Source organism: Psittacula echo, assembly GCF_963264785.1.
Source record: "Psittacula echo genome assembly, chromosome: 5".
In the NCBI taxonomy this organism is placed as follows: domain Eukaryota; kingdom Metazoa; phylum Chordata; class Aves; order Psittaciformes; family Psittacidae; genus Psittacula; species Psittacula echo.
Window position 1 is genome coordinate 67,533,097 of NC_137739.1, and position 23,803 is coordinate 67,556,899.

The window sequence follows — 23,803 nt, forward strand, 5'->3', positions numbered from 1 at the left end:
AATTAAATCTGGCAAGAGGGGTCGAGGACAGCAGAAAGAGCTTTTTCAAATACATGGCAGATAAAACTAACACCAGAGGCAAGGTAGGCCCACTGATGAACGGGATAGGTGCCCTGGTGACAGAAGACACAGAGATGGCAGAGTTATTGAATGCCTTCTTTGTCTCTATCTACTCTGCCAGAGGCAGTCCTGAAGAGCCCTGTACTTCTGAGACCTCAGATGAAGTCAGGTCAACAGAGCAGTTTGCCTTAGTCGATGAGGAATGGGTTAGAGACCAGTTGATCAATCTGGACATCCATAAATCCATGGGTCCAGATGGGATGCACCCGCGGGTGCTGAGGGAACTGGCGGAAGTCATTGCTAGACCACTCTCCATCATCTTTACCAAGTCTTGGGAAACGGGAGAGGTGCCTGAGGACTGGAGGAAAGCAAATGTCACTCCAGTCTTCAAAAAGGGCAAGAAGGAGGACCCGGGTAACTATAGACCGGTCAGCCTCACCTCAATCCCTGGGAAAGTGATGGAACACCTTATCCTTGGTGCCATCTTAAGGCATATCAAGGATAAGAGGGTTATGAGGGGCAGTCAACATGGCTTTACCAAGGGGAAGTCATGCTTGACCAACCTCATAGCCTTTAATGAGGAAATAACACAGTGGATGGATGATGGCAGAGCGGTGGATGTGGTCTACCTTGACTTCAGCAAAGCATTTGACACAGTCTCCCACAGCATCCTCATAGCTAAACTGAGGAAGTGTGGCCTGGATGATCAGGTAGTGAGATGGACTGCGAACTGGCTGAAGGAGAGAAGCCAGAGAGTTGTAGTCTATGGGGCGGAGTCTAGTTGGAGGCCTGTATCTAGTGGAGTGCCTCAAGGGTCAGTACTGGGACCAGTATTATTTAATATATTCATCAACGATTTAGATGAGGGAACTGAGTGTACTGTCAGCAAGTTTGCTGATGACACTAAGCTGGGAGGAGTGGCTGACACGCCAGAAGGCTGTGCTGCCATCCAGCGAGACCTGGACAGGCTGGAGAGTTGGGCAGGGAATAACTTGATGAAATATAACAAGGGAAAGTGTAGAGTCCTGCATCTGGGCAGGAACAACCCCAGGTTCCAGTATAGGTTGGGGAACGACCTGTTAGAGAGCAGTGTAGGGGAGAAGGACCTGGGGGTCCTAGTGGACGGCAGGATGACCATGAGCCAACACTGTGCCCTTGTGGCCAAGAAGGCCAATGGCATCCTGGGGTGTATTAGAAGGGGGGTGGTCAGTAGGTCGAGAGAGGTCCTCCTTCCCCTCTACTCTGCCCTGGTGAGACCGCATCTGGAATATTGTGTCCAGTTCTGGGCCCCTCAGTTCAAGAAGGACAGGGACCTGCTGAGAGAGTCCAGCGCAGGGCAACTAAGATGATTAAGGGAGTGGAGTATCTCCCTTATGAGGAAAGGCTGAGGGAGCTGGGTCTCTATAGTTTGGAGAAGAGGAGACTGAGGGGTGACCTTATTAGTGTATATAAATATATAAAGGGGGAGTGTCACGAGGATGGAGCCAGGCTCTTCTCAGTGGCAAACAATGATAGGACAAGGGGTAATGGGTACAAACTGGAACACAAGAGGTTCCACTTAAACTTGAGAAGAAACTTCTTCTCAGTGAGGGTGATGGAACACTGGAACAGGCTGCTCAGGGGGGTTGTGGAGTCTCCGTCTCTGGAGACATTCAAAACCCGCCTGGACACATTCCTGTGTAACCTCATCTAGGTGTTCCTGCTCCAGCAGGGGGATTGGACTAGATGATCTTTTGAGGTCCCTTCCAATCTCTAGCATACTGTGATACCTGGACTTGTGCAAAGCGTTTGACACTGTCCCACACGACATCCTTGTCTCTAAATTGGAGAGACATCAATTTGATGGGTGGACCACTCGGTGGATAAAGAACTGGCTGGATGGCCGCACGCAAAGAGTTGTGGGCTGGAGACCGGTAACGAGTGGTGTCCCTCAGGGATCGGTGTTGGGACCGGTCTTGTTCAACATCTTTGTCGGTGACATGGACAGTGGGATTGAGTGCGCCTTCAGCAAGTTTGCCGATGACACCAAGCTGTATGGTTCAGTTGATACACTGGAGGGAAGGGATGCCATCCAGAGGGACCTTGACACACTTGTGAGGTGGGCTGATGCCAACCTTATGAAGTTTAACCATGCCAAGTGCAAGGTCCTACACCTGGGTCGGAGCAATCCCAGGCACAGCTACAGGTTGGGCAGAGAAGAGATTCAGAGCAGCCCTGCAGAGAAGGACTTGGAGGTGTTGGTCGATGAGAAAATGAACATGGGCCGGCTTCAGTGTGTGCTCGCAGCCCAGAAAGCCAACCGTATCCTGGGCTGCATCAAAAGGAGCATGACCAGCAGGTTGAAGGAGGTGACCCTGCCTCTCTACTCTGCTCTCATGAGACCTCACTTGGAGTATTGTGTGCGTTTCTGGTGTCCTCAACATAAAAAGGACATGGAACTGTTGGAACAAGTCCAGAGTAGGGCCACAAGGATGATCAGGGAACTGGAGCGCCTTCTGTATGAAGACAGGCTGGGAAAGTTGGGGCTGTTCAGCCTGGAGAAGAGAAGGCTGCGTGGAGACCTCATAGCAGGCTTCCAGTATCTGAAGGGGGCCTACAAGGATGCTGGGGAAGGGACTATTCATTAGGGACTGTAGTGATAGGACAAGGGGTAACGGGTTCAAACTGAAACAGGAGAAGTTTAGATTGGATATAAGGAAGAAATTCTTTACTGTAAGGGTGGTGAGGCACTGGAATGGGTTGCCCAGGGAGGTTGTGAATGCTCCATCCTTGGTGGTGTTCAAGGCCAGGTTGGACAGAGCCTTAGGTGGCATAGAATCATAGAATAGTTAGGGTTGGAAAGGACCTTAAGATCATCTAGTTCCAACCCCCCTGCCGTGGGCAGGGACACCCAAGGCATGTGTCCTGGGTTCAGCAGCAGCAGTCATTTTTTCTCCTTCTTAGTAGCTGTTGCAGCACTGTGTTTTTGACTTTCGGCCTGGGAACAGAGCTGATAACAGCGATGTTTAGACTGACCAAGGACTTTGAGAGTCTCATGCTCTGCCAGGGAGGAGGGGAAGCCGGGAGGAAGCAGGGACAGGACACCTGACCCAAACTAGCCAAAGAGGTATTCCATACCACAGCACGTCATGCCCAGGATGTAGAATTGAGAGGGCCCGGAAGGGCGGGATGACTGCGGGGTGGGGGCGAGGTACCAGTTGGTGAGCGGTTGTATTCTCTTCCTTGTTATTTCCTTTATCATTATTACTATTAGTGGTAGCAGTAGTGATTTGTGTTATACCTTACTTATTAAACTGTTCTTATCTCAACCCGTGGGAGTTGCATTCTTTTGATTCTCCTCCCTGTCCCTCCAGAAGCCGGAGGGAAGAAAGGTGGGGGGGGAAGTGGACTGCGTGGTTCTGATTTACGGCCTGGGCTTAAACCAGGACAGCATGGTTTAGTGTGAGTTACGGTCCTTTCCAACCCTAACTGTTCTATGGTTCTATGACCCCAGTTCAAAATTTGGCCCACAGTCTTTCTTGTGGGCCTCAGAATGGAAAAGGTTTGGTGCAATTGACTGGGACAGATTCTGAAACACTGAAGCTTTTTGGTGGTCTGACCAGATGAAGAATTCTGTTAATGACCTTTTTAATGATCTGATTTAACACTTCGGGGCAGGTTTCAGTCTGACATTTTTCTCGTATAATATTTTGTCCTTTGCTGAGGTTGTCTTCCCTAGTTTTACTGATCATTCTAGAAATGTTGTCTTCTGGTCAGGACTCGTGAATATGCTGTGAAGTTTGAGGTAGAAGTTTGGTAACACGATTGATAGAAGCCATTAATAGATAAGCCTTGCTTAGTGAAATTTTGGGAGGTTTACGGGTGTAAAGCTGGTATTATATAATGTATTGATATTATAGTGTATAGGCGGTATGCTAGTAATATAATGGTTCTCAGTAGAGAAGTGACTGCAGAAAAAATGTCTGAAGGGTCCCACCTGTGTAATCAGACTTTCAAATTTCCTTTACTTGCACATACACAAAATACACTGCATTCTTCATAGCATGGTAATGGCTATCCATAGTCAGCAATGGAAGAAAGACTTGAAGAGTTTAGAATAGGTTAGTGTTGACCATGAGCTCCCTTCTGAGCTCATGCTTGCTTCTCTAGAATTTTGTAGTAGGAAGGTTGGATGGCAATGTTGTCTATGTACCTGCATAATCCACCTACCTTATTTCAAAGTTGATCCATCAGTCATTTCCTTGACCTCCAGGAAAAACACTGAAATGCTGCAGTGCTTTGGTAGGCAGTGGTAGTAGGTGTAGGCTTGGAATCGTATGATGCCACTGACATAAAAAGGCTCCCACTGGAGGTGAGAGTGTGTTTTGTCTGTAGAAAGAAGAAAGTCACGCTCATGGCTGAAGCCCTTATCCTGTGTGGTGTTTAGAATTTAATGCAAATGAGGAAGAAGGAATTTTCTACATTGTCCCAGAAATCTCCCAGAGGAAGAGAAAAGCAGTAGTAGATTTGGGAGGGAGAGGCAGGGTAAAGGAGGAAATTGAAGCATGGTGGTTGCAACAACCAAAGGTTAGGAGCTTCTGGAAAACAAGTGGCTAAGCCTGAAGGTTAGTAAAGTGTCACTGGCCTTTTCTTTTGCAACTGTTACTTGTGGCATGCAAGATCTTTTAATCCTTTATGTGCCAACATAAAGCAAAAAAGGGAAACACACACACACAAAAGATATGTTTAGAGAAGAATAAAGGAAAAAGGACAAATCGTTGGAGCTTTTTTGCAGGTATTTGGCTTGTCTATGTTAATGTTCCTTTCCATAGGGAAATGTGGATATTTGTAAGTGCAAAATTATGATATAATCTTGGGAATTGATAATGGTTTGCTGAGCTGAAATAGTTTCCTGCTTTCTTCTCTGGTTTATTACATTTGGGCCTTTGAGCTAATAGAAGTGTAAAATAACACAGTAATAGACAGAACATGAAGAATTAAATTGTCATAGTTTCACTGTCACTGTTGAAGACAGCATGACTACTGTGAAGTATGTTCTAATACTAATACTTTATAAAATTCAGTGAGTCTCATTTTTTGTCGCTGAGCAGTAATGCTAAATGCTTTAGTTACAGTCATCTTTTAAACATCTTTAAATCTTGCGTGTTTCTTTCAGTTCAACAGCAGCATAGCAGTGCAGCAGCTGCTGCCCAGCAAGGTGGCTATGAAATTCCAGCAAGATTAAGGACCCTTCATAATCTTGTCATTCAGTACGCTTCCCAAGGTAGATATGAGGTTGCTGTACCTCTCTGTAAACAAGCTCTTGAAGACCTAGAGAAGACTTCAGGTCATGATCATCCTGATGTTGCCACTATGTTGAACATACTTGCTTTGGTGTACAGGTTTGTATACTGACATAGATCAGTATCAGTTAACTAAATAATACTTGGCTACAACCTGTTAATGTTCAAACTAATGTTTTCTGACTATTTTCCATTCCCTTTTTTTAAAAAAATTGAAACCCTCAGAAGGGTCCTGCAGTACTTATATGTATCCCTATGCTTAAAAGTCAAAAAAGTTACTGCATTTCTGCCTATGCATTTTCTTTGGGAGTGAAGCTGGTTTTGATACCTTTTTTTTTTTTGTGTGTGTCTGTTGAGGTGGCTTGTCTTGATCACCCACTTCCAGATAATCCAGAGGAATAAACTGGACAACAGTGTAGCAGTAGTATATGCTAGTCCTGAACCAGCAAACTACTTTACAGTTACAGGCTTCATGTTTTTACTTCCCAATTCCTGAATATATTCTCAATTACTCTTCTTTTGCACTAGCATCTTTAGGCCAGTACTGAAGTCAGCTTTGTTTTTATGATTTCTTTTTCTGAATCCCCTGTATTAATTATGACTCTTTAAAATTTAGAGACCAGAACAAATACAAAGATGCAGCAAATCTCCTGAATGATGCCTTGGCTATCCGTGAGAAGACTTTGGGCAAAGATCATCCAGCGGTTTGTATACATGCAATATCGTATTTTTTGGTTTTGTTTTTCACTGAATTTTTTTCAACTCATTTTAATATTAAACTCAACAGGAAAGTTTTTAAGACCTGGCTTATCTCTAGACAGTACAGGTAGGAGGCCACAATGTAACATGCTTCATTTTCTCTTAAATATTTAACATGCCTTTTGAGCATTATATTCAATGCTGTTTCACCATAAATGACTCTCACACATTTGATTTTGGATTGCATGGATTTTCTGTGGGAAATCAATTTGTGAAGAAAGATTTTAATTTTCTTACTCAAATCACTTCATAAAACTCATATTGAAGGGATCCTTCTAATTTGTTTTATGGCTGCTTTTAAATGATACTTAAATCAAGCTTTTGTAATTGGTGCTTAAAATTAATGTGGTATCTCACTTCATATACCCTGTGTGACGCAGGGCAGCTCTGAGTATAGATCTGAGAAATAACTTTGTAAGAGAAGAACATATGAAGAAAATGTGTGCACTAAATGACATTTCCACAAATGAAGCAAAACTATTTTCATGATTTTTTTTCCCCTTTCCTTGTCTGTGTATGAATGCATTCGAAATAATTATTTCTTCATTTACAAATCTCAAGAGGTCCATCTTGTGCATGGAAAATTTGAAAACGTCAGTGCATTGCAGATGTATTCATTTGTCATATATTTGTATCAGTAAATTCCAGTGTAATTAAAATTTCTCTACTGTTGACAGGTGGCAGCAACTCTAAACAATCTTGCAGTACTTTATGGTAAACGTGGAAAGTACAAAGAAGCTGAACCATTGTGTAAGCGAGCTCTGGAAATCAGGGAAAAGGTAGGAGTAAAAGAATTCATCACTTCATCACTTTTGAATGGATTTTTCTTGAGGAAGAGGGAAAGGCTAAGCTTGCTTTTTTTACTTGTTTTTTGTTTTGGTTGAGTAGATCTGCCAGATAAACCACAGTGCCCTAGTTCATAGCTGTGTCTGAAATTCAAAACAGTTGCACATTCAAGTAGTCCTGTGGAGCTGTTGGAGCACTCTGGGTATATTGTAAATTCTGTATTTTGTAATTAACCTTCTTTCACTTTTTCTTTCCCCTTTGATAGTTAAGTAATCATTTGACAAAAGCTTTGGAACTAAAAATGAAACATCATTAAAATTTTGAAGTTGATTATTCTACGACTATGTGGATATTTATTCTAGTCCATGACACTGAATGCCTGCATCCTCAGGCTTTGTGTAATATGCTGCATATAATGTTGTTCTGCTACTTGTATTATTACTGTTATGAATTGTTCTGTGACGTTCTCAGTTCTTAATAGAATTGAATAATTTTTGTATCTCTCAAGCACAATTTTTGTTTTGTTATCCTCATGTTGAATTGATGAGGAATAAAAACTAATGGCGTATTTCTAAATGATGCATTTCTAAACCCTGATACGATGATTGGAGAATGTTTTAATACAAGTTATTTAATTTTCAGGTCCTGGGGAAGGATCACCCTGACGTTGCTAAACAGTTGAATAACTTGGCTTTACTATGCCAGAACCAGGGTAAATATGAGGAGGTTGAATACTACTATCAGAGGGCTTTGGAAATTTACCAGACCAAGCTGGGACCAGATGATCCAAATGTTGCAAAAACAAAGAATAACTTGGTAAGCCTTTTATAGAGGAAATCTTAAGAAAAAAGCAAGATTTTCTGATTAATTGCAATGCACCTTATTCAGCATGTGTTGTATTTATTATTTATCAAGCTAAATAAAAGTGTGCTGATACCTTTTGGGGGGGTATTTCGTTTTTAGGCATCCTGCTATCTAAAACAGGGCAAATTTAAGCAAGCGGAAACTTTATACAAAGAGATTCTTACTCGTGCTCACGAACGGGAATTTGGCTCTGTAGATGGTAAGAAACTGAGTCCCTAGATTTGAATGTATGCGTCATTTTGGTAGTTATTATGAAATAATATCTGCAGGAAGTTAATTGTATCCTGATCAAAATCATTGTGTGCTTGAGGTAGACTTAAAAAGTAAGGTAATAAACATGTTGAAGTATATTCATCATAAGAAAGCATTTAGATATGTCAGTAGCATTTGATTGAAAGGCGAGTTTTTCTTACATAAGGTAGACTTGATACGTTTATGTTTTATGGATTGTATTTCTGGCATAATTTACATTATGCCCGACCAAAATAATTTTTGGTATTTTTATAGAGGCAGAAAAATCTGTGACTTTCCAGTCACAGGTAAAAGTCAGTGCAGGATTTTTAATGATATAATAAATACATTGTTAATGTGAATCTTCCATTAATACATTTAAAGAATGGGGAAAATACCCTTAAATTGTGAATTATAATGTGCTTTGAAGTCAAATGCGTTTTATTAACTGTAAATCACATTGCATTCCATGACAGTAGTATGCGTACCACTTAGTGGATGTCAAAACAGTTTTTATGATAAAAGAAATAAATGTGCAGTTTTTAGCGCAGAACCAAGCGCGTGACAAATCAATGTCAGCATATGCTAACTTCAAAGCTTCTCAGAAGTAATTGTTTCTAAGTTCAGATAAAAGAAGACACAGTTGTAAAACTATAAAGAAGAGGCACATGTTTTATTTATCTGCTGCTTGTAGTATGGACAGTAAGCTTTTTTTGTGGTGGTAGTAGTATGATTCCCTGGTTCACAGCTTTATTTCAGAAGGGTGAAACTGAAAACAATGAATTCTTTGTAGTTTTGTTCTTCTGTAATATATTTTCTTGTGTTTCATCAGATGAAAATAAACCTATTTGGATGCATGCAGAAGAGAGGGAAGAATGCAAAGTAAGGCCATTGCCATAAATCTTTTCTGGAGCTTTTAATTGTTTAAGTTGGAAGTTGATTATTTTCAGTCAATGTTACTTTTGTTTTAGGGAAAGCAAAAAGATGGCACAACTTTTGGAGAATATGGTGGCTGGTACAAAGCTTGCAAAGTTGACAGGTGGGTAATTTCTTCATAGGACAGACAACATGGCAATACACAGTATCCAGAAATGTCGCATTAACACATGTTTAAAAATGAAACCAAACCAGCTGCTTGCTTTGGACTGTGAAAACAATAGTAGTAAAAATTCAGGCCCCAAGAAAGGGTTTCAGGAATGTACTAACAGTTTTCAAGTCCTGTAGATGCTTTTAATCTAGCCTGGTTAGATATAGTAAGTGAAAGAAAAATTTACCAGTTGTGTTCTTGGCAGTCCTTCAGGTAAAGCGTAGGTCACCTTTCTCTCTTTTTATTCCATTGGTTGGTATACGTGTTCTCCCTGTCCCAGCAAGGGCTCTAAAGAGGGCCAGAAGCAAAAAGAAGGCTGTGCAAATAACTGAGCCTTGAGGTTTTTTTTGTGGTACAAGAAAACAAAGTCAAAACTGCCACAGTTCAGCATTATTTGAGTTTATAAAGCTCAAAGAATATGGCTTTGTGTGAATGAAAAAGTGTACTTTAAAATGGAGGAAGAGAAACAAAGACTTCTGCTTGGATTGTACTTTGTGAAATAGGGTTTGTTTGCTTTAATTTTGTAACTTAGCTGCCTTTTTTCTAGTATGCAAATGATACAGGGTAAGAAACCTTCATCTAGTACTGAGAATGTTTAGTAAGGGTTTTTAATTTATTCAGTATTTGAATTCATCTATTTAACAAGTAGCAGAACCTTTGAACTGTTGAAATCTGCTCTTTTCTCTCCATCCTGAACTCTGGGTGCAGTAGATTTTGTTGGTTTGTTTTTCATGTACTAGTTCATCCTAATGCATGAGGAAATCTTTTCTCTGTTGTTACTGGAGCAAAACTTCACACAACAATATGGTGACTGAGCTAATACTGTGTCATTGAAACAAAATCGTCTTGTCGGAGTGTGAGACTTGTTAATGGAATGTACAATTTTTATTTTTTTTCCCTTTTATTCTTCAAGCATAGTTTGAAAGCATAGAAAATAAGTATAAAGTAAAAGCTGATGAACTGTTAACTTGTTTGTGCCTAACACATGCTACAGTGATGGTCACTGTATGCATGAGTAGGCATATTTTCTGGAAGCTTCACAATTATTCAGTTGGGCACACTCTAACTGAGCTAGATTTTTGCCTTGTGATTCACATGAGAAACAGAAGGATACAGAACTCTAGTTTTCTCCTGAGTAGATTTAGAGGCTATGTACTAACTTTCAGTTTCAGGGCTGTTGACTGTTCATAGTGTGAGCCGTTAATGCATTTGGAAAGGAGTTAACAAGTTTATCCATGTACATGCAGTACAGTGTAGTGTATTTCAAGAGACTTCCTTTTTGTAATTATTTAATATGATAAATACTATATTTAAGTTTTTATTAGTTTGTGAATTGAGAAGTTTAGTGTGTGTGTGTGTGTATTTTTTTCTTTAAATAGCCCAACAGTAACAACTACTTTAAAGAACCTTGGAGCGCTTTACAGACGACAGGGCAAGTTTGAAGCTGCTGAAACATTAGAGGAGGCAGCAATGAGATCTCGTAAACAGGCAAGTATGAAAAATCTTAATAATATGTCTACACTGTGATCGTGCAGATTTTCAACTTCAATATCTATTGTATGTACAGAATATGTGAACTTTAAGCTATGTAGTGTCTGGTATGTTTAGTTATTTAGTATCTCTAATTTCAGTCTGAACTGATGATAAACCAGTACCATCTTAACACTTGAAACTGATTAATTGCTAGGGCAGTGGCATGGTATCCTGGGGGCATGATTCAAATTGGCGGTGAAATTGCATGGAAAACGGCACAGCAAAAAACACTGTGATAGCCAGCAGTCCTTACTTGCCTACGTGTCCTGGGAGAGAGGCTATAGCTAGGGGAAGATGGAGAGTTTCAATGGTAATCTTGTTTGCCAGTAATGCTGTTCTGTTTTGAATAGGGAGCTATCAGACTTTCAAATATTTTGTTTCTGCATACAGCTGACTGATGCAGGCCTTTAGAAAACCATTATAAATATATTAGTTGTTTCTGTTAACTTCTGCAGACTGATGAGATGGGTATTACAGTTTCTTAAACTGGTGGTGGTCTATTCTTTTAACGCAGGGAAGTTCTGTGTGCTCTCAGATCTGCAATCCAAGTAACCCTTTCTCAGTCTTAGAAGGTGGGAGAGAGATTCGGGTTTTTTTAATGGTGTTTTATTGGCATTTTGTTTTTCCTTTCCCTTTTGGATGGATTGATACAATGTCTTGTATAAAAGTACCCAAGAAAGGACAAGCAAATATGGCTTGTCAGTATTAAAATGGAAAGCAAAAGAAGAAAATATAAGTGAATAAAAAAAGTCCTTGGGAAGTTCAATTTTAATTTCATTTTTGCACAATGATTTGCTTTGTTTCTGTGTGGTATTTTTTTGTCTTATACTGTTTCGAAGTTGTATTTTAAACAATGATATTGCAGTGTTTGATGTATATAGAAGCAGATTTCTGGAAAAGGGAGAGAGCAAAAAGCTCCTGGCAAACCTCATGCTCTTCTAGTGAATTCAGGAATAGTTCCCTTTGATGTAAGGTGGTTTAAGTTCTTTCTTCCACAAAAAAATGATGGAAAACTTACAAGTGTTTGCCATGTAAATGGAATGAAACTGGTAAGAGGAAAATATGAATCTGGGACAAAGGTTCTTCAGCAAGGAAAATTCAAGGGTGGGGGGGATAGTTGATACAGATACTTTCTTTTACTGAGGATGATTTTAACTTACTTTTACTCATTTTCAGAGTGTCTCGATTTGAAAATAAGAAACGAAGATGCACTGCGTCAAAATGTTTGCTTTGGCTCTTAGTTTTGCTGTTACCATTACATGTGATTTTTTTCTTTTTTTTTTTTTGGGTGTGAACAGATACAAGCAGGATAAATTGGAATAATGTAATAGTAATAAGGCAACTTAGCTTGTATTTGTTCTTTTCATGTATATAGTAGAACCAAAACGAAACAGAGCACCAGCTTCACCAGCTTTTCAACTTGAAATTTCCACTGGGAAGATTGGAATTGATTATTTGGGAATTAAGGATGAGAGGATCTTGCTATTGTAGAAGTCTTTTTTTACAGTCCGTGTGTAATCAGCCCACTTCTGGCTTGCCAGTACCACTGCAAAAACTGTTCCTTAAAGCCTGCTGGAGGTTTGCTGCTGCTACTTTGTTTTTATTAAGCATGCTTCAGGTTTTCATTGGTGTATCATATACCACGTCTACCATTATATCACCTTACGTACAGCGCTGGATTTGGACATGTAGGAAACAGTGCTGTCTTACTTGCAGTGTTTACCTCTACCTTTCTATTTAAGGTCATTAAATTAAAGGAGAACAGACAGGGTTAATCCATTTCCCCTTTTCAGCTGAAAGCAAAGAGGTACTTCTGTTCCCAGGTGTGGAAAAGTACCAGTCCTCCATAGCTCTGTTCTCCTTCATGCATGTTTTGTTTGCTTTAGCTGCTGGGATGTAAATGCTAGATTTTTGAAGACCAGTGAAGTTCTTTGTCTTTCATCTTTCATAACAGAATCAAACTGGGGAAGTGCAGTTCCCCGTCCCTTCGTTTTTTAAATGTATGTATTAACATGTGAAGTAAATGAGTCACAGTAGCTTTGGAGCAGAGCCCAGGGTTTTTATGTGATACTTCACCTCTTTAGTGGTGATTTTAAATAGTTTTATGGTTTTTGTGTTCTGTGCTGCTGAAGGGATTGGTGCAGAAGCCATTTTGGGCCTGTGCTTCAATACTGTCTGAGAGCTCTAGCCAGTTTTCTGCACCATACAGCCATGTGGAAGTGAAAATACATGATCATTATGTGTTCATACTTCCTCATTTGTAGAATTCCATCAGAGAGAGCTGTTCTGCTCTTCAGTTAGTGCAAAGCAGCTATATGGAAACAAGAACCTGATTTCTCCATGCCAGTAAACCAACTTTCTTTCTTATTCATGCACTTTACTTTTTAGAAGAATTTTAGCATGATTTTCGCTTTCTGTGTTGTGGTAGGCTTTATGGGTTTGTCACACAGATCCCCTGCTGCATTTGCTGCTAATGTTGCACAGTGAAAGATGCAGAATATTTTCTTATGTGTAAGGCACTGACTTGGCATCTCTTCTTGCAGCATACTGTTGACATGGAGTATATGAGGTTTATTCTAAAGAAAACAAAACTCGAGTATGGTTTCAGTTTTATTACTTTCTAGTTTCTGTTAAAGATTTTGCCTTTATTTTTAGTACATGATTTTTATAGAAGGTATTTTAAGATACTCAAAGGGTTATGTGGTAATTGATGGACATTGTTTAACACAAAGCAAACATATTTTATTGACCACAAATACAGTCTGTTCTATTATAAGCTTTTTTTCTATTTAATGTCTTTCTGAACAATAAATTATACCACTGTGCCAAGTATCATATGTTTCTATTTTTAAATAACACAACCTGTGTCTCAGGTATTAGATACTGAGGTACCTGCAATGTTCTTTCCAAAGGTGGGAGAATACTGTACCATTTGATAGGTGGAAAACTGAGAATTGCATTGACTGTTCATGATCTAGGAATTGCTTAAACATTAAGCTGGTGGCCAGGTGGCTTCAGGTAAGTTATGTGAACACTGTGAAGCTTTGACAAGTGATAGGGAAGGAGGAAAAGAATGGCAAGTCACTGAGTTCTCTACCACACCGTTCACTTCATGCTCTGTTGATCTCCGCAGTGTATGAAGGGCAACTCAGCTGCCCTTTGAAAGTAGAATTGGGGTGATGGAGTAATGGGTTGGTTTGACTTCTTTCTTGATATGGTTATTGTGTGTTAGTACAGCTTGCAATAAAAAAAAACCTTTTGCCATTTTTTTCTAATTCTCAGGGTCTTGACAATGTTCATAAACAGAGAGTTGCTGAAGTGCTGAATGACCCTGAGAGCACAGAAAAAAGGCGAAGCCGAGAAAGCCTCAACGTTGATGTGGTAAAGTACGAGAGTGGTCCTGATGGAGGCGAGGAAGTGAGTATGAGCGTAGAATGGAATGGGGTAAGTACAGTACACAGTTTAAGAAAATAGCCTAAATCAATTAACACCAGAACAAATACGGTTGTCCATTCACCAGCCTCTTGTGTTTTCAGTTGTTTCTTGGTTAATCTACTTTTTATTTTATAATTTTGCAGAATCAAGAATAAAGAATAACATTTTGTTTATCATAACATAATTAAAAAAATTGTAACATTTAAAAAATTTAAACCATCCTTTCTGTTTTCCTGAATGGTGAAATTTCTTCAAGAATCCTAAGCAGTTGTATTTAACTCTTAAGTTGTTTAATGCTGATTGAGTGTCCTGGTTATGGTCTGGTGTACAGTTGCTTGTTAGTGGTTTCTTTTTACTGGTAGATATATTCTGGCAATTAACTTACTTTTGCTTTTGTCCTTTTGATGCCATATTTGCCTGTATTTTAAATGTTTCTTTAAAAATATTGCATTTCTTGGAATCACAAAGAACATTTGCCATGGAGAGTATTAAGTGTCAGCAGTTTTAGAGTAAATACGTGAACAGTCTAACAGTAAAATAATTCCAATCTTCTCCTTACCCAAAAGGAAAAAAAGTAACTATTCAAGCTGCTATGCAGTCCATTTTAAGAGGCAGTGCCATTGCATAAAAATATGATAGTAACTTCACGTATCTTGAGTGAAATATTAATAACACTTTCCTGTATTTGAATTTGACTGGAGTCAGGGCTTGTTCCAATTTTTCCCATATATTGGCTTCACTATATAACACTGTCATAAAGTAAAAACATACATATAATGTGATTACATATGCATTTTTGTAACCACTGTTTTCCTTTAATTTGAAAGACAGTGCCAGCTTTCAGTTATTGATCTGGCTTATGTAGTTGCTTGCTTCTGTCACCACATTTCCCATGCCTTGTTCCATTGCCAGCAATGGGATATATATTGCACTGTTAACCAACTCCCAGCTGCAGTTCTGCTGAAAATACTCTGTTAGATTATAAGGTGTTGCCTGCTTTTGCTGTACGGGAGGGGAAGTAGCCTACTTTGCAGAATTGAGTGTTCTGAAGTTTCATTTCTCTTACAGTAGTGATCTTTCTCTTTTTATTTCTTCTTGTTAGCCACATGAGACAAAGCTTAGCGTTCCAAAGAAACCTTGGTAAAATACATACTGCTTTACTCTTCAAGGAGAAGGTTCTTTCCATCTTTGCTTTTGTCTCTTTATTATTGTTTTCTTGGCATTGGTGTTCTCAGTGCCAAGACAGTCAATCAGCATCTAGTGTGAATAACACTGCATCATCAATAAAGCCAAAGTAAGGTTGGATTAACACTTTTTTTAATTCTCATTTTGCCCATTCAGCTTTAGAACTGTGTACTGTACTCCTCCCTTAATTTTCGCTGTACTTTGCATGACTATGTTCTAAACTGATTAAACATTTTTCTGTTGACATTAATTAAACAAGCATGCAGGTTTTGGAATGAAAGGGCCTTTTGTGGGAAAGCAATAGACAGTATTTCTAGGTCAATATGTGAATCAAACTTGGTGATAAAAATCGTTGATCTGAAAAGTTAAATTCTGACCTCTCAGAGCAAACTTCATTTTCGGTGTCTGAAGTGGCATTGCTTTATTCTCATCTTAGTTTATTTTTTTCCCTCATGAGAGGTATTTTTGTATTACATGTTTTACATAAAAGTGGGCAACTCTCTCTCCCTCTACCCTGCTAGTGTTTCTATCTCAGCGCTGTTCTTTCCTCTACTTTATATTGTGTAGGTTTTTTTACCCTCATGTGTTCCCTCCAGACAAAATACTCTGGTTCATGAAGTATAGTAGAATCTTTTACTTCTGTCTTTTCCATTTAAATTCTTCTGAAGTGGTCGAGTGTCAGAATACTTCAAGTATGTAAAGCGACAAACTTCAACAAAAAGTTGTTAGAAGATTTATTGTAATTAAGTGATTTCCATATGTAATTTAATCCATATTAAGCAGGATGTGCTTTGATGTAATGTCTTGCTCTTTTACAAAAAGAACTGAAATACTTATTGAAGTAAATCTGCTATTAACTGTGAAAACTGGTAAGTGAAGTTCTATAGTGAGTGTTTACATGTTTCTTAGAAAGTCCATCCCTCTAAGTTAACAGAAAATAGAAAGAAAGCAAAGAAATACTTGGTCTTGAAAATTCAGGGTAGAAATCTCAAGATTTCTATCCCCTATTATATTTGTATATAAAAAATGACAGTGCGTATCTGTAATTGACATTTTTGCAAATTGATCTTGCAGCCAGTTGCAGGACAGATAAAAATCCTTGTGGTGTGATAGTGCTTAATTTAAGATAATCAGAGAATCATAGAATAGTTAAGGTTGGAAAGGACCGTAAGATCATCTAGTTCTAACCCCCCTGCCATGGGCAGGGACACCCCACGCTAAACCATGTCACCCAAGCCCTCATCCAACCTGGCCTTGAACACCGCCAAGGATGGAGCATTCACAACCTCCCTGGGCAACCCATTCCAGTGCCTCACCACCCTCTCAGTAAAGAATTTCTTCCTTAGATCCAGTCTAAACTTCCCCTGTTTAAGTTTGAACCCGTTACCCCTTGTCCTGTCACTACAGTCCCTGATGAAGAGTCCCTCCCCAGCATCCTTGTAGGCCCCCTTCACATACTGGAAGCCTGCTATGAGGTCTCCACGCAGCCTTCTCTTCTCCAGGCTGAACGGCCCCAACTTTCTCAGCCTGTCTTCATACGGGAGGTGCTCCAGTTCCCTGATCATCCTCGTGGCCCTCCTCTGGACTTGTTCCAACAGTTCCATGTCCTTTTTATGTTGAGGACACCAGAACTGCACACAATACTCCAAGTGAGGTCTCACGAGAGCAGAGTAGAGGGGCAGGATCACCTCCTTCAACCTGCTGGTCACGCTCCTTTTGATGCAGCCCAGGATACGGTTGGCTTTCTGGGCTGCGAGCACACACTGAAGCCGGCTCATGTTCATTTTCTCATCGACCAACACCTCCAAGTCCTTCTCTGCAGGGCTGCTCTGAATCTCTTCTCTGCCCAACCTGTAGCTGTGCCTGGGATTGCTCTGACCCAGGTGTAGGACCTTGCACTTGGCATGGTTAAACTTCATCAGGTTGGCATCAGCCCTCCTCACAAGTGTGTCGAGGTCCCTCTAGATGGCATCCCTTCCCTCCAGTGTATCAACTGAACCACACAGCTTGGTGTCATCGGCAAACTTGCTGAGGGTGCACTCAATCCCACTGTCCATGCCACTGACAAAGATGTTGAACAAGACCGGTCCCAACACCGATCCCTGAGGGACACCACTCGTTACCGGTCTCCAGCCGGACATCGAGCCATTGACCACAACTCTTTGCGTGCAGCCATCCAGCCAGTTCTTTATCCACCGAGTGGTCCACCCATCAAATTGATGTCTCTCCAATTTAGAGACAAGGATGTCGTGTGGGACAGTGTCGAACGCTTTGCACAAGTCCAGGTAGATGACGTCACCTGCTCTACCCCTGTTCATCAGTTTCGTAGCCCCATCATAGAAGGCCACCAAATTGGTCAGGCAGGATTTCCCCTTAGTGAAGCCATGCTGGCTGTCACCAACCACCTCCTTGTTTTTCATGTGCCTTAGCATGCCTTCCAGGAGAATCTGCTCCAAGATTTTGCAGTCACAGAGGTGACACTGACTGGTCTGTAATTCCCTGGGTCATCCATTTTCCCCTTCTTGAAAATGGGGATTATATTTCCCTTCTTCCAGTTGTCGGGAACTTCACCTGACTGCCATGATTTTTCAAATATGATGGACGGTGGCTTAGCGACTTCATTTGCCAGCTCCTTCAGGACCCGTGGATGGATTTCGTCAGGTTCCATGGACTTGTGTACGTTTAGGTTTTTAAGATGGTCTCGAACCAGATCCTCTCCTACAGTGGGCCTAGGGTCTTCATTCTCACAGTCCCTGTGTTCGCCTTCCAAGACTTGGGTGGTGCAGTCAGAGACTTTGCCAGTGAAGACCGAGGCAAAGAAGTCATTAAGAACCTCAGCCTTCTCCAAATCCAGGGTAGCCAGTTCTCCTGATATCTTCTGAAGGGGGCCTACGTTGTCCCTAGTCTGTCTTTTATTCGCTATGTACCTATAGAATCCCTTCCTGTTATCCTTAACATCCCTAGCCAAGTTGAATTCTAACTGGGCCTTAGCCTTCCTCACCTGGTCCCTAGCTTCCCGGACAATATCCCTGTATTCTTCCCAGGCCACCTGTCCTTGCTTCCACCTTCTATAAGCCTCTTTTTTCCTCTGAATTTTCCTGAGCAGCTCCTTATCCATCCAAGGAGGTCTCCTGGCCCTCCTGCTGCACTTCCTTCTAGTTGGGATGCAACACTCCTGAGCTTGGAGCAGGTGATCCTTGAATAACAACCAAGAGTCTTGGGCCCCCCTGCCCTCTAGGGCTGTATCCCATGGAACTTTACTAAGCAGGTTCCTGCAGAGGCCAAAGTCTGCTCTCTTGAAGTCCAGGGCAGTGAGCTTGCTGCACGCTCTTCTCACTGTCCTGAGGATCTCGAATTTGACCATCTCGTGGTCGCTGCAACCAAGACTGCCCTGGAGCGTCACATTTCCAACCAGCCCTTCCCTGTTGGTGAGCACGAGGTCAAGCATGGCACCTCTCCTTGTCGGCTCCTCTATTACTTGCAGAAGGAAGTTGTCTTCCACACAATGGAGGAACCTCCTGGATTCCTTGTGCCGGGCCGTACCTCTTGGTCAGGCAGTCTGTAACAGATCCCCACAGTAATGTTCCCCATCGCTGTTCTCCCTTTAGCCTTGACCCACAAACTCTTCTTACTCTAACCTATGTGCTTCAAAGATACATCTTTTGAGCACAAAAGTCTGCTTTCAGGTGTGAAACAAAAGCAGTATATTTCACTACTATTCACTAGCTGCTAAGAGTTGCTCTACTTTAATAAGATGTATCAGATCAGTCAGAGGGGCATTGTAGCAGACAACTAGAGAGTGCATGAAGTGGTGGTGGGGAAGTGTAAGCAAAAGCAGTAAGGTGATTCTCATTCTGAGCAACATAAAAATTGGCAGTTAATCTTTGCCATAGAAATGGAGATATTTTCTGGTTTGATTGTTTTTGCTGGATTTAGGAAATTTGGCGTTTTTTTAATCCTAAACTCATGTTTTAAAGGTATATTTTTTAATCATGCAGTCATTGTTTAACTTGGGAGTTTAATATATTTATATATATATATTTATATATATTTATTCCAGATTTGAAGTAACCAAAAGCTTGTCTGCTTATTCATAATGTGCTAGTTAGTTTAGTTTACTTTAGTTGTGCTAAACTTGTCTTGCATTTGTTCCTTAGATCGTTATCACTACTATAGCACCACTGGTTTAAGACCATAGGAATAATTAGCCTTTTCACTGATCTAATGCTTCTAATTGGAATTTAAACTTCAGTTTATTCAATCCTGCAAAGCTGAAGTGTGTTTTTAAAAGTGTGAACAATGCACACAATTTAGTTTGAAACAGAAATACCCAGTTATATTTTGATCTTCTGATCACTTTGTAGCAAGGCATTCTGCTATTTCCAAGAATAATTTTAATTACTGTTTATTGCAGTTGTTGTAGGTAAAGGCCTTCAAAACAGTTACCTTAAGACTATCAGTAATGGTCTCTGTGCTTACACCAAGAATGGAAAGTGTGTAAACTGAAGTAGAGCTTATTTTTAAAAATTAGTTCTATCAGATGCCTCACTGCATTAGGAAAGGGGGAGAAATTTCCACTTGGATTTTATATATTATTTTCTACATCTATTTATACACATAGAGGGATGTGTTCTAAAATTATTCTGAAACTGAATTGACACAGCTCAGTTGGATTCTAGTTCCTTAAAGGAATGAACAGGATTTTGTCTGGAGGTTAGGAGAAGACCTCTTTCTTCTTGCTGTTGTGTTTTGAGGAACATTCCTGACAGAAGTTAAAGCTGAAATGAATGCACCTTGCTCTGTTCCTTTCTTCTGGTTTTTTTTATTTTTTCCTTTATTTTTTATTTTTGTGTTAATGTCAGCTGAAAAGAAAAATCCTTTCTTTGCTTACAAAATGTAATACTAAAGCTATCACTTCTTAAAGGTTTTTTTGTATTTTATGCAAATTCTAACTTAAAGAATGCACAGAATCATTCATGCTCATTTGTAAGTTGCATATTAGTGATACAGGTGAAACTGCAGAAAGATGTACATTCTGGTAATTGCAAGGGCCTGCACTTTGTATTTCAGGGCAGCCCAAATACTCCAGAAAAAAATGTTTTGACTGTGACCTAGAAATACTGTAAACTTAACTGTTCAAAATTGAAAACTGTTGAATTTTCCCCAACAGTTTCATTGAGTTTTTTTCTCTCCATTTCTGACAGGCCTAGATGCCTTTTGTGATTCTTATACTGTCTCCTGCATGACGGGCGTGCACCATCTTCAGGCTTTAACTTCTCTCTTCAGTACTGACTGCTGTGTTTTAGCAAACCCCTTAAGATCCTTGTCAGAGCTACACTTCCCTGTAAACTGGCCATTCCTTCAGTGCTGGTGTCTTTTTTTGGTTTTCTATTTCTGTACATGTGTAGCTTTGCCAGTTATATATCTAGTCATACAAAATGTTATTACAACCATTTGCTGTGTAATACATAGAAAAAAAAGTAACAATGAACTTTAGAAATAGCTGTTCACTATGGAAAAAAGGTAGTTAAAAGTATCACACAAGGTATTACTGAAATGGCATGACGGTGATCTTTACAGGAGAAAAAACCCATAAAAGTAAGGCATGTTCTCCAAGTGCTTTAAAATGTATTTAGAGACCTATTACATGGTTAACATCAATATGGAACTCTGGATGTCTTCAATTATGAATATTCTAAAGTAGCATTGCTGTATAGTCTTTATGTGAGATTTTCGCAATTATGCTTTTCTCTACTAATCTTGGTGTTCAGTGATTTGTGTATTTGTCTTTCTAACTTCTAATAAACTCACTCTAACTCAGGTGTCTGTCTTTGCTTAGTAATACTTTACTTTCTTCTTTTGCAACTCTTGTTTCATAGTCACATAGGATTTCTATGAAGTAGGAAATGGTCGCTTCTAATCTTACTAAACTGGTTTGGTTTTGGGGGTTTTTTTAAGAGCAAAACAAAAAACAGAATTTTTGTCAGATGGAAGTTTCTTCTGGTCAACACAGCAGTGTGTAAAACACGAATACAGTGTATGAAAAATTCATTTCATTGTGTTTTACATTTTCTTTGGTACAAGTTAAAGTGAAGCACAGGAATTTAACCATACATGTTTCTGATCAGAAATATTTTTGTTTAAGGACTTTAGGCTTAAACATGTTTGCAAGTAGTGTAGATGTTTAGAAAGAATAAAACAGGGTTTTTTCCTTAGTGATGGAATGCTTTTGCGTGGGGCTTGTGCTATGTTAACTACAGTGTGCTGTTATAAAATGGTAACATGGTGATTTGTTTGACTCCTGCGATGGGTTTTTACTAATTATGAATCATGGCTTGAGCATGTCTTGACATTTGAGAAATGTGTTACAGTTTGGAAAGCACCCTGCTGTTACGGTAAAGTTGTGGCTACACGGTATTATGTGTTTAGGTAATTGTACCAAGTACCTATTAATAGCAATAAAAAAAAAATCATCAATGAAAGGGTCTTGAGCCAGCTTTGGGAGAGGGCACCAACTCTTGCAGTTTCACATTTGTTCAATTTTTTTCAGGATGGCACTGGATCTTTAAAGCGCAGTGGTTCCTTTAGCAAACTTCGTGCTTCCATTAGACGCAGCAGTGAGAAGCTGGTTAGAAAGCTGAAGGGAGGAAGTTCACGGGACAGTGAACCAAAGAATCCAGGGTAATTATCTGTCCTTAGCTATGCTGCTGTGCCTTCCTTCTGTGCCCCCCACTGTAGCCTAGCATAGTACCTAGAGCAGTGTTTTCTTCTCTGCTTAGCTAACTGCATTTCATATAGATTTATTTCTTAAAGTAAAATAAAATAAGAAATAATTTCTAAAACTTAAAGTTCTGTAACATCCGAGGAATTATATTTGCTTTTAAGAGTTAACTCAATTTTAACAGCATTTTTCCCCTTTTTACTGCTTTAGCCATTTGAGGAATAGAAAAAACTCATAGAAATATTGATAAATTTTAGTTATCTGCAAAATTCTCCTCACACAGCAGTGAAGAAAAATAAATGTTACTGATTTTTGGTATAGCTTAATATCCTGATATATTCTTAATAGAGCTTTGTATATTGCTATGGGTATAAAGAGAATTACTAACTTGAGCCCTTCTCAGTTTCTATTTTTGGAAACCCCAGATTTCAGAGAGCAGAGGAAAATGTTGACAAACTTGAACTCTCATTAACATTTTGGCCTCAGTAAAACTCAGTGGTAAAAATTCGTATTTTAATGAATTTAACTTCTCTTTCTTATTTACCATGCGATTGTAGATTTGCGTGTATGTCATATTTCTAATAATTTGCATTAAAAACATTCATCACTTACTGGCTGCTGCAGAGAAGTTGAAATATTAAAATACACTGCTATGTTTCATAATAGCATTCGTGGGTGTTCCCTTTTGCCCCAGCGTTATTGCAGTCAGATTTGCAGGGGTTTTTCCCCTTACTGTGGAAAACTGGAACTCATTATGTTGACTGAAAACTGGATGACAGTGTGAATTTGAACTTATGCTTTAAAACAGTTAAATTGGAGAACATGGAGTAACTTCTGATGGAGCAACTGGATCTTAGTAATATAGTAGATGATGATGATAGTAATACCTGAGACAGTGATCTGGAGGCAGGCTCTCGATGTGTTTCTGTAAGTGCTCCACTGAAGTTTTGCCTCATTGTTTTCTGTGACTGTAAAACATTGTGTACAGCTGCAATAAACGTAGAATTCACATGTGATTAGAAGAAGGAAATATGTAAATGTAAAATGCTTTAGGGAAAACAAGCAAATGCAAACCAAAATAGAATAAAATGGTTTTCCTTCTTTGTCTTCAGTGTGAGCATTTTCAAAATTTGGTTTTCTGTTTCTGTTCAGCTCTGTCTAGAGTTCATACATTGTAGCTCAGGTATATTATTGCATGAATAGATGTATATGTTCATAGCTAATTTTGCATTTTCTCATCATTTTTTGAGACATGGAAAGGTTTTAAGTTCCTGAAAAGCCAAGAGTTTTATTCCTTGTTCTCTGTAGTAAATAGACCTATTTTGCTTGCAGGTAAAATAATTCCATGATTGTAGGTGTAGAAAATTATGCTTATGTATAACTGAAGACATTTGGCTTTGCAATTTCCTGTAAGAATTTGCCTACCTTTTTATTGTCAGCACTTCAGGAATGTAACGTAGAAGTAATCTACCCACATATCGTGGGGTCGGTATCACCAGAGAAGATTGCCTCAAATAAAGACATTAATATGAAACAGATATTTGTTTGAAAACAAATTAGTATCTTTCTTGCTTTCACTTTTTGACAAAGTATTCTTGTTTTTTCAGATGTCACCATAGTTCTCAAAGAATAAGTTATTATTAAACTTGCAATACATGTTTTGCATTGACAAGCTTTTTTGTAGGTATACACATTGAGAGTGTAAGACAAATACTGCAAGCTCTGTTCCTATGAAATTGAGACATTTTTAAATTCTAATTTATACTAGCTGGTTTTAATAACAAAGATTCCTGGTATTAAACACCAGCTTTGTAGCTCATGAAGCATAACTGGCTGTACTGATATTCCAGAAAGTCATTC

At 39.4% G+C, this 23,803-nt stretch overlaps 1 protein-coding gene across 5 annotated transcripts in view; it reads left to right on the forward strand.

Annotated features, from left to right (window-relative positions):
• KLC1 (kinesin light chain 1) overlaps positions 1-23,803 on the forward strand; it is a 54,608-nt gene that overhangs the window by 26,756 nt on the left and 4,049 nt on the right. For 2 of the 5 annotated variants that reach the window (XM_080618630.1, XM_080618632.1), the window contains exons 5-14: positions 5,216-5,441; positions 5,959-6,046; positions 6,779-6,880; positions 7,530-7,703; positions 7,851-7,950; positions 8,815-8,864; positions 8,954-9,021; positions 10,449-10,557; positions 13,885-14,046; positions 21,773-21,903. In XM_080618630.1, coding sequence (XP_080474756.1) covers positions 5,216-5,441; positions 5,959-6,046; positions 6,779-6,880; positions 7,530-7,703; positions 7,851-7,950; positions 8,815-8,864; positions 8,954-9,021; positions 10,449-10,557; positions 13,885-14,046; positions 21,773-21,903 — 1,210 coding nt within the window. Of the gene's footprint in view, positions 1-5,215; positions 5,442-5,958; positions 6,047-6,778; positions 6,881-7,529; positions 7,704-7,850; positions 7,951-8,814; positions 8,865-8,953; positions 9,022-10,448; positions 10,558-13,884; positions 14,047-20,426; positions 21,904-23,803 lie in introns of those variants that run through there. The other 3 variants (XM_080618631.1, XM_080618633.1, XM_080618634.1) reach the window with 3 other exon arrangements.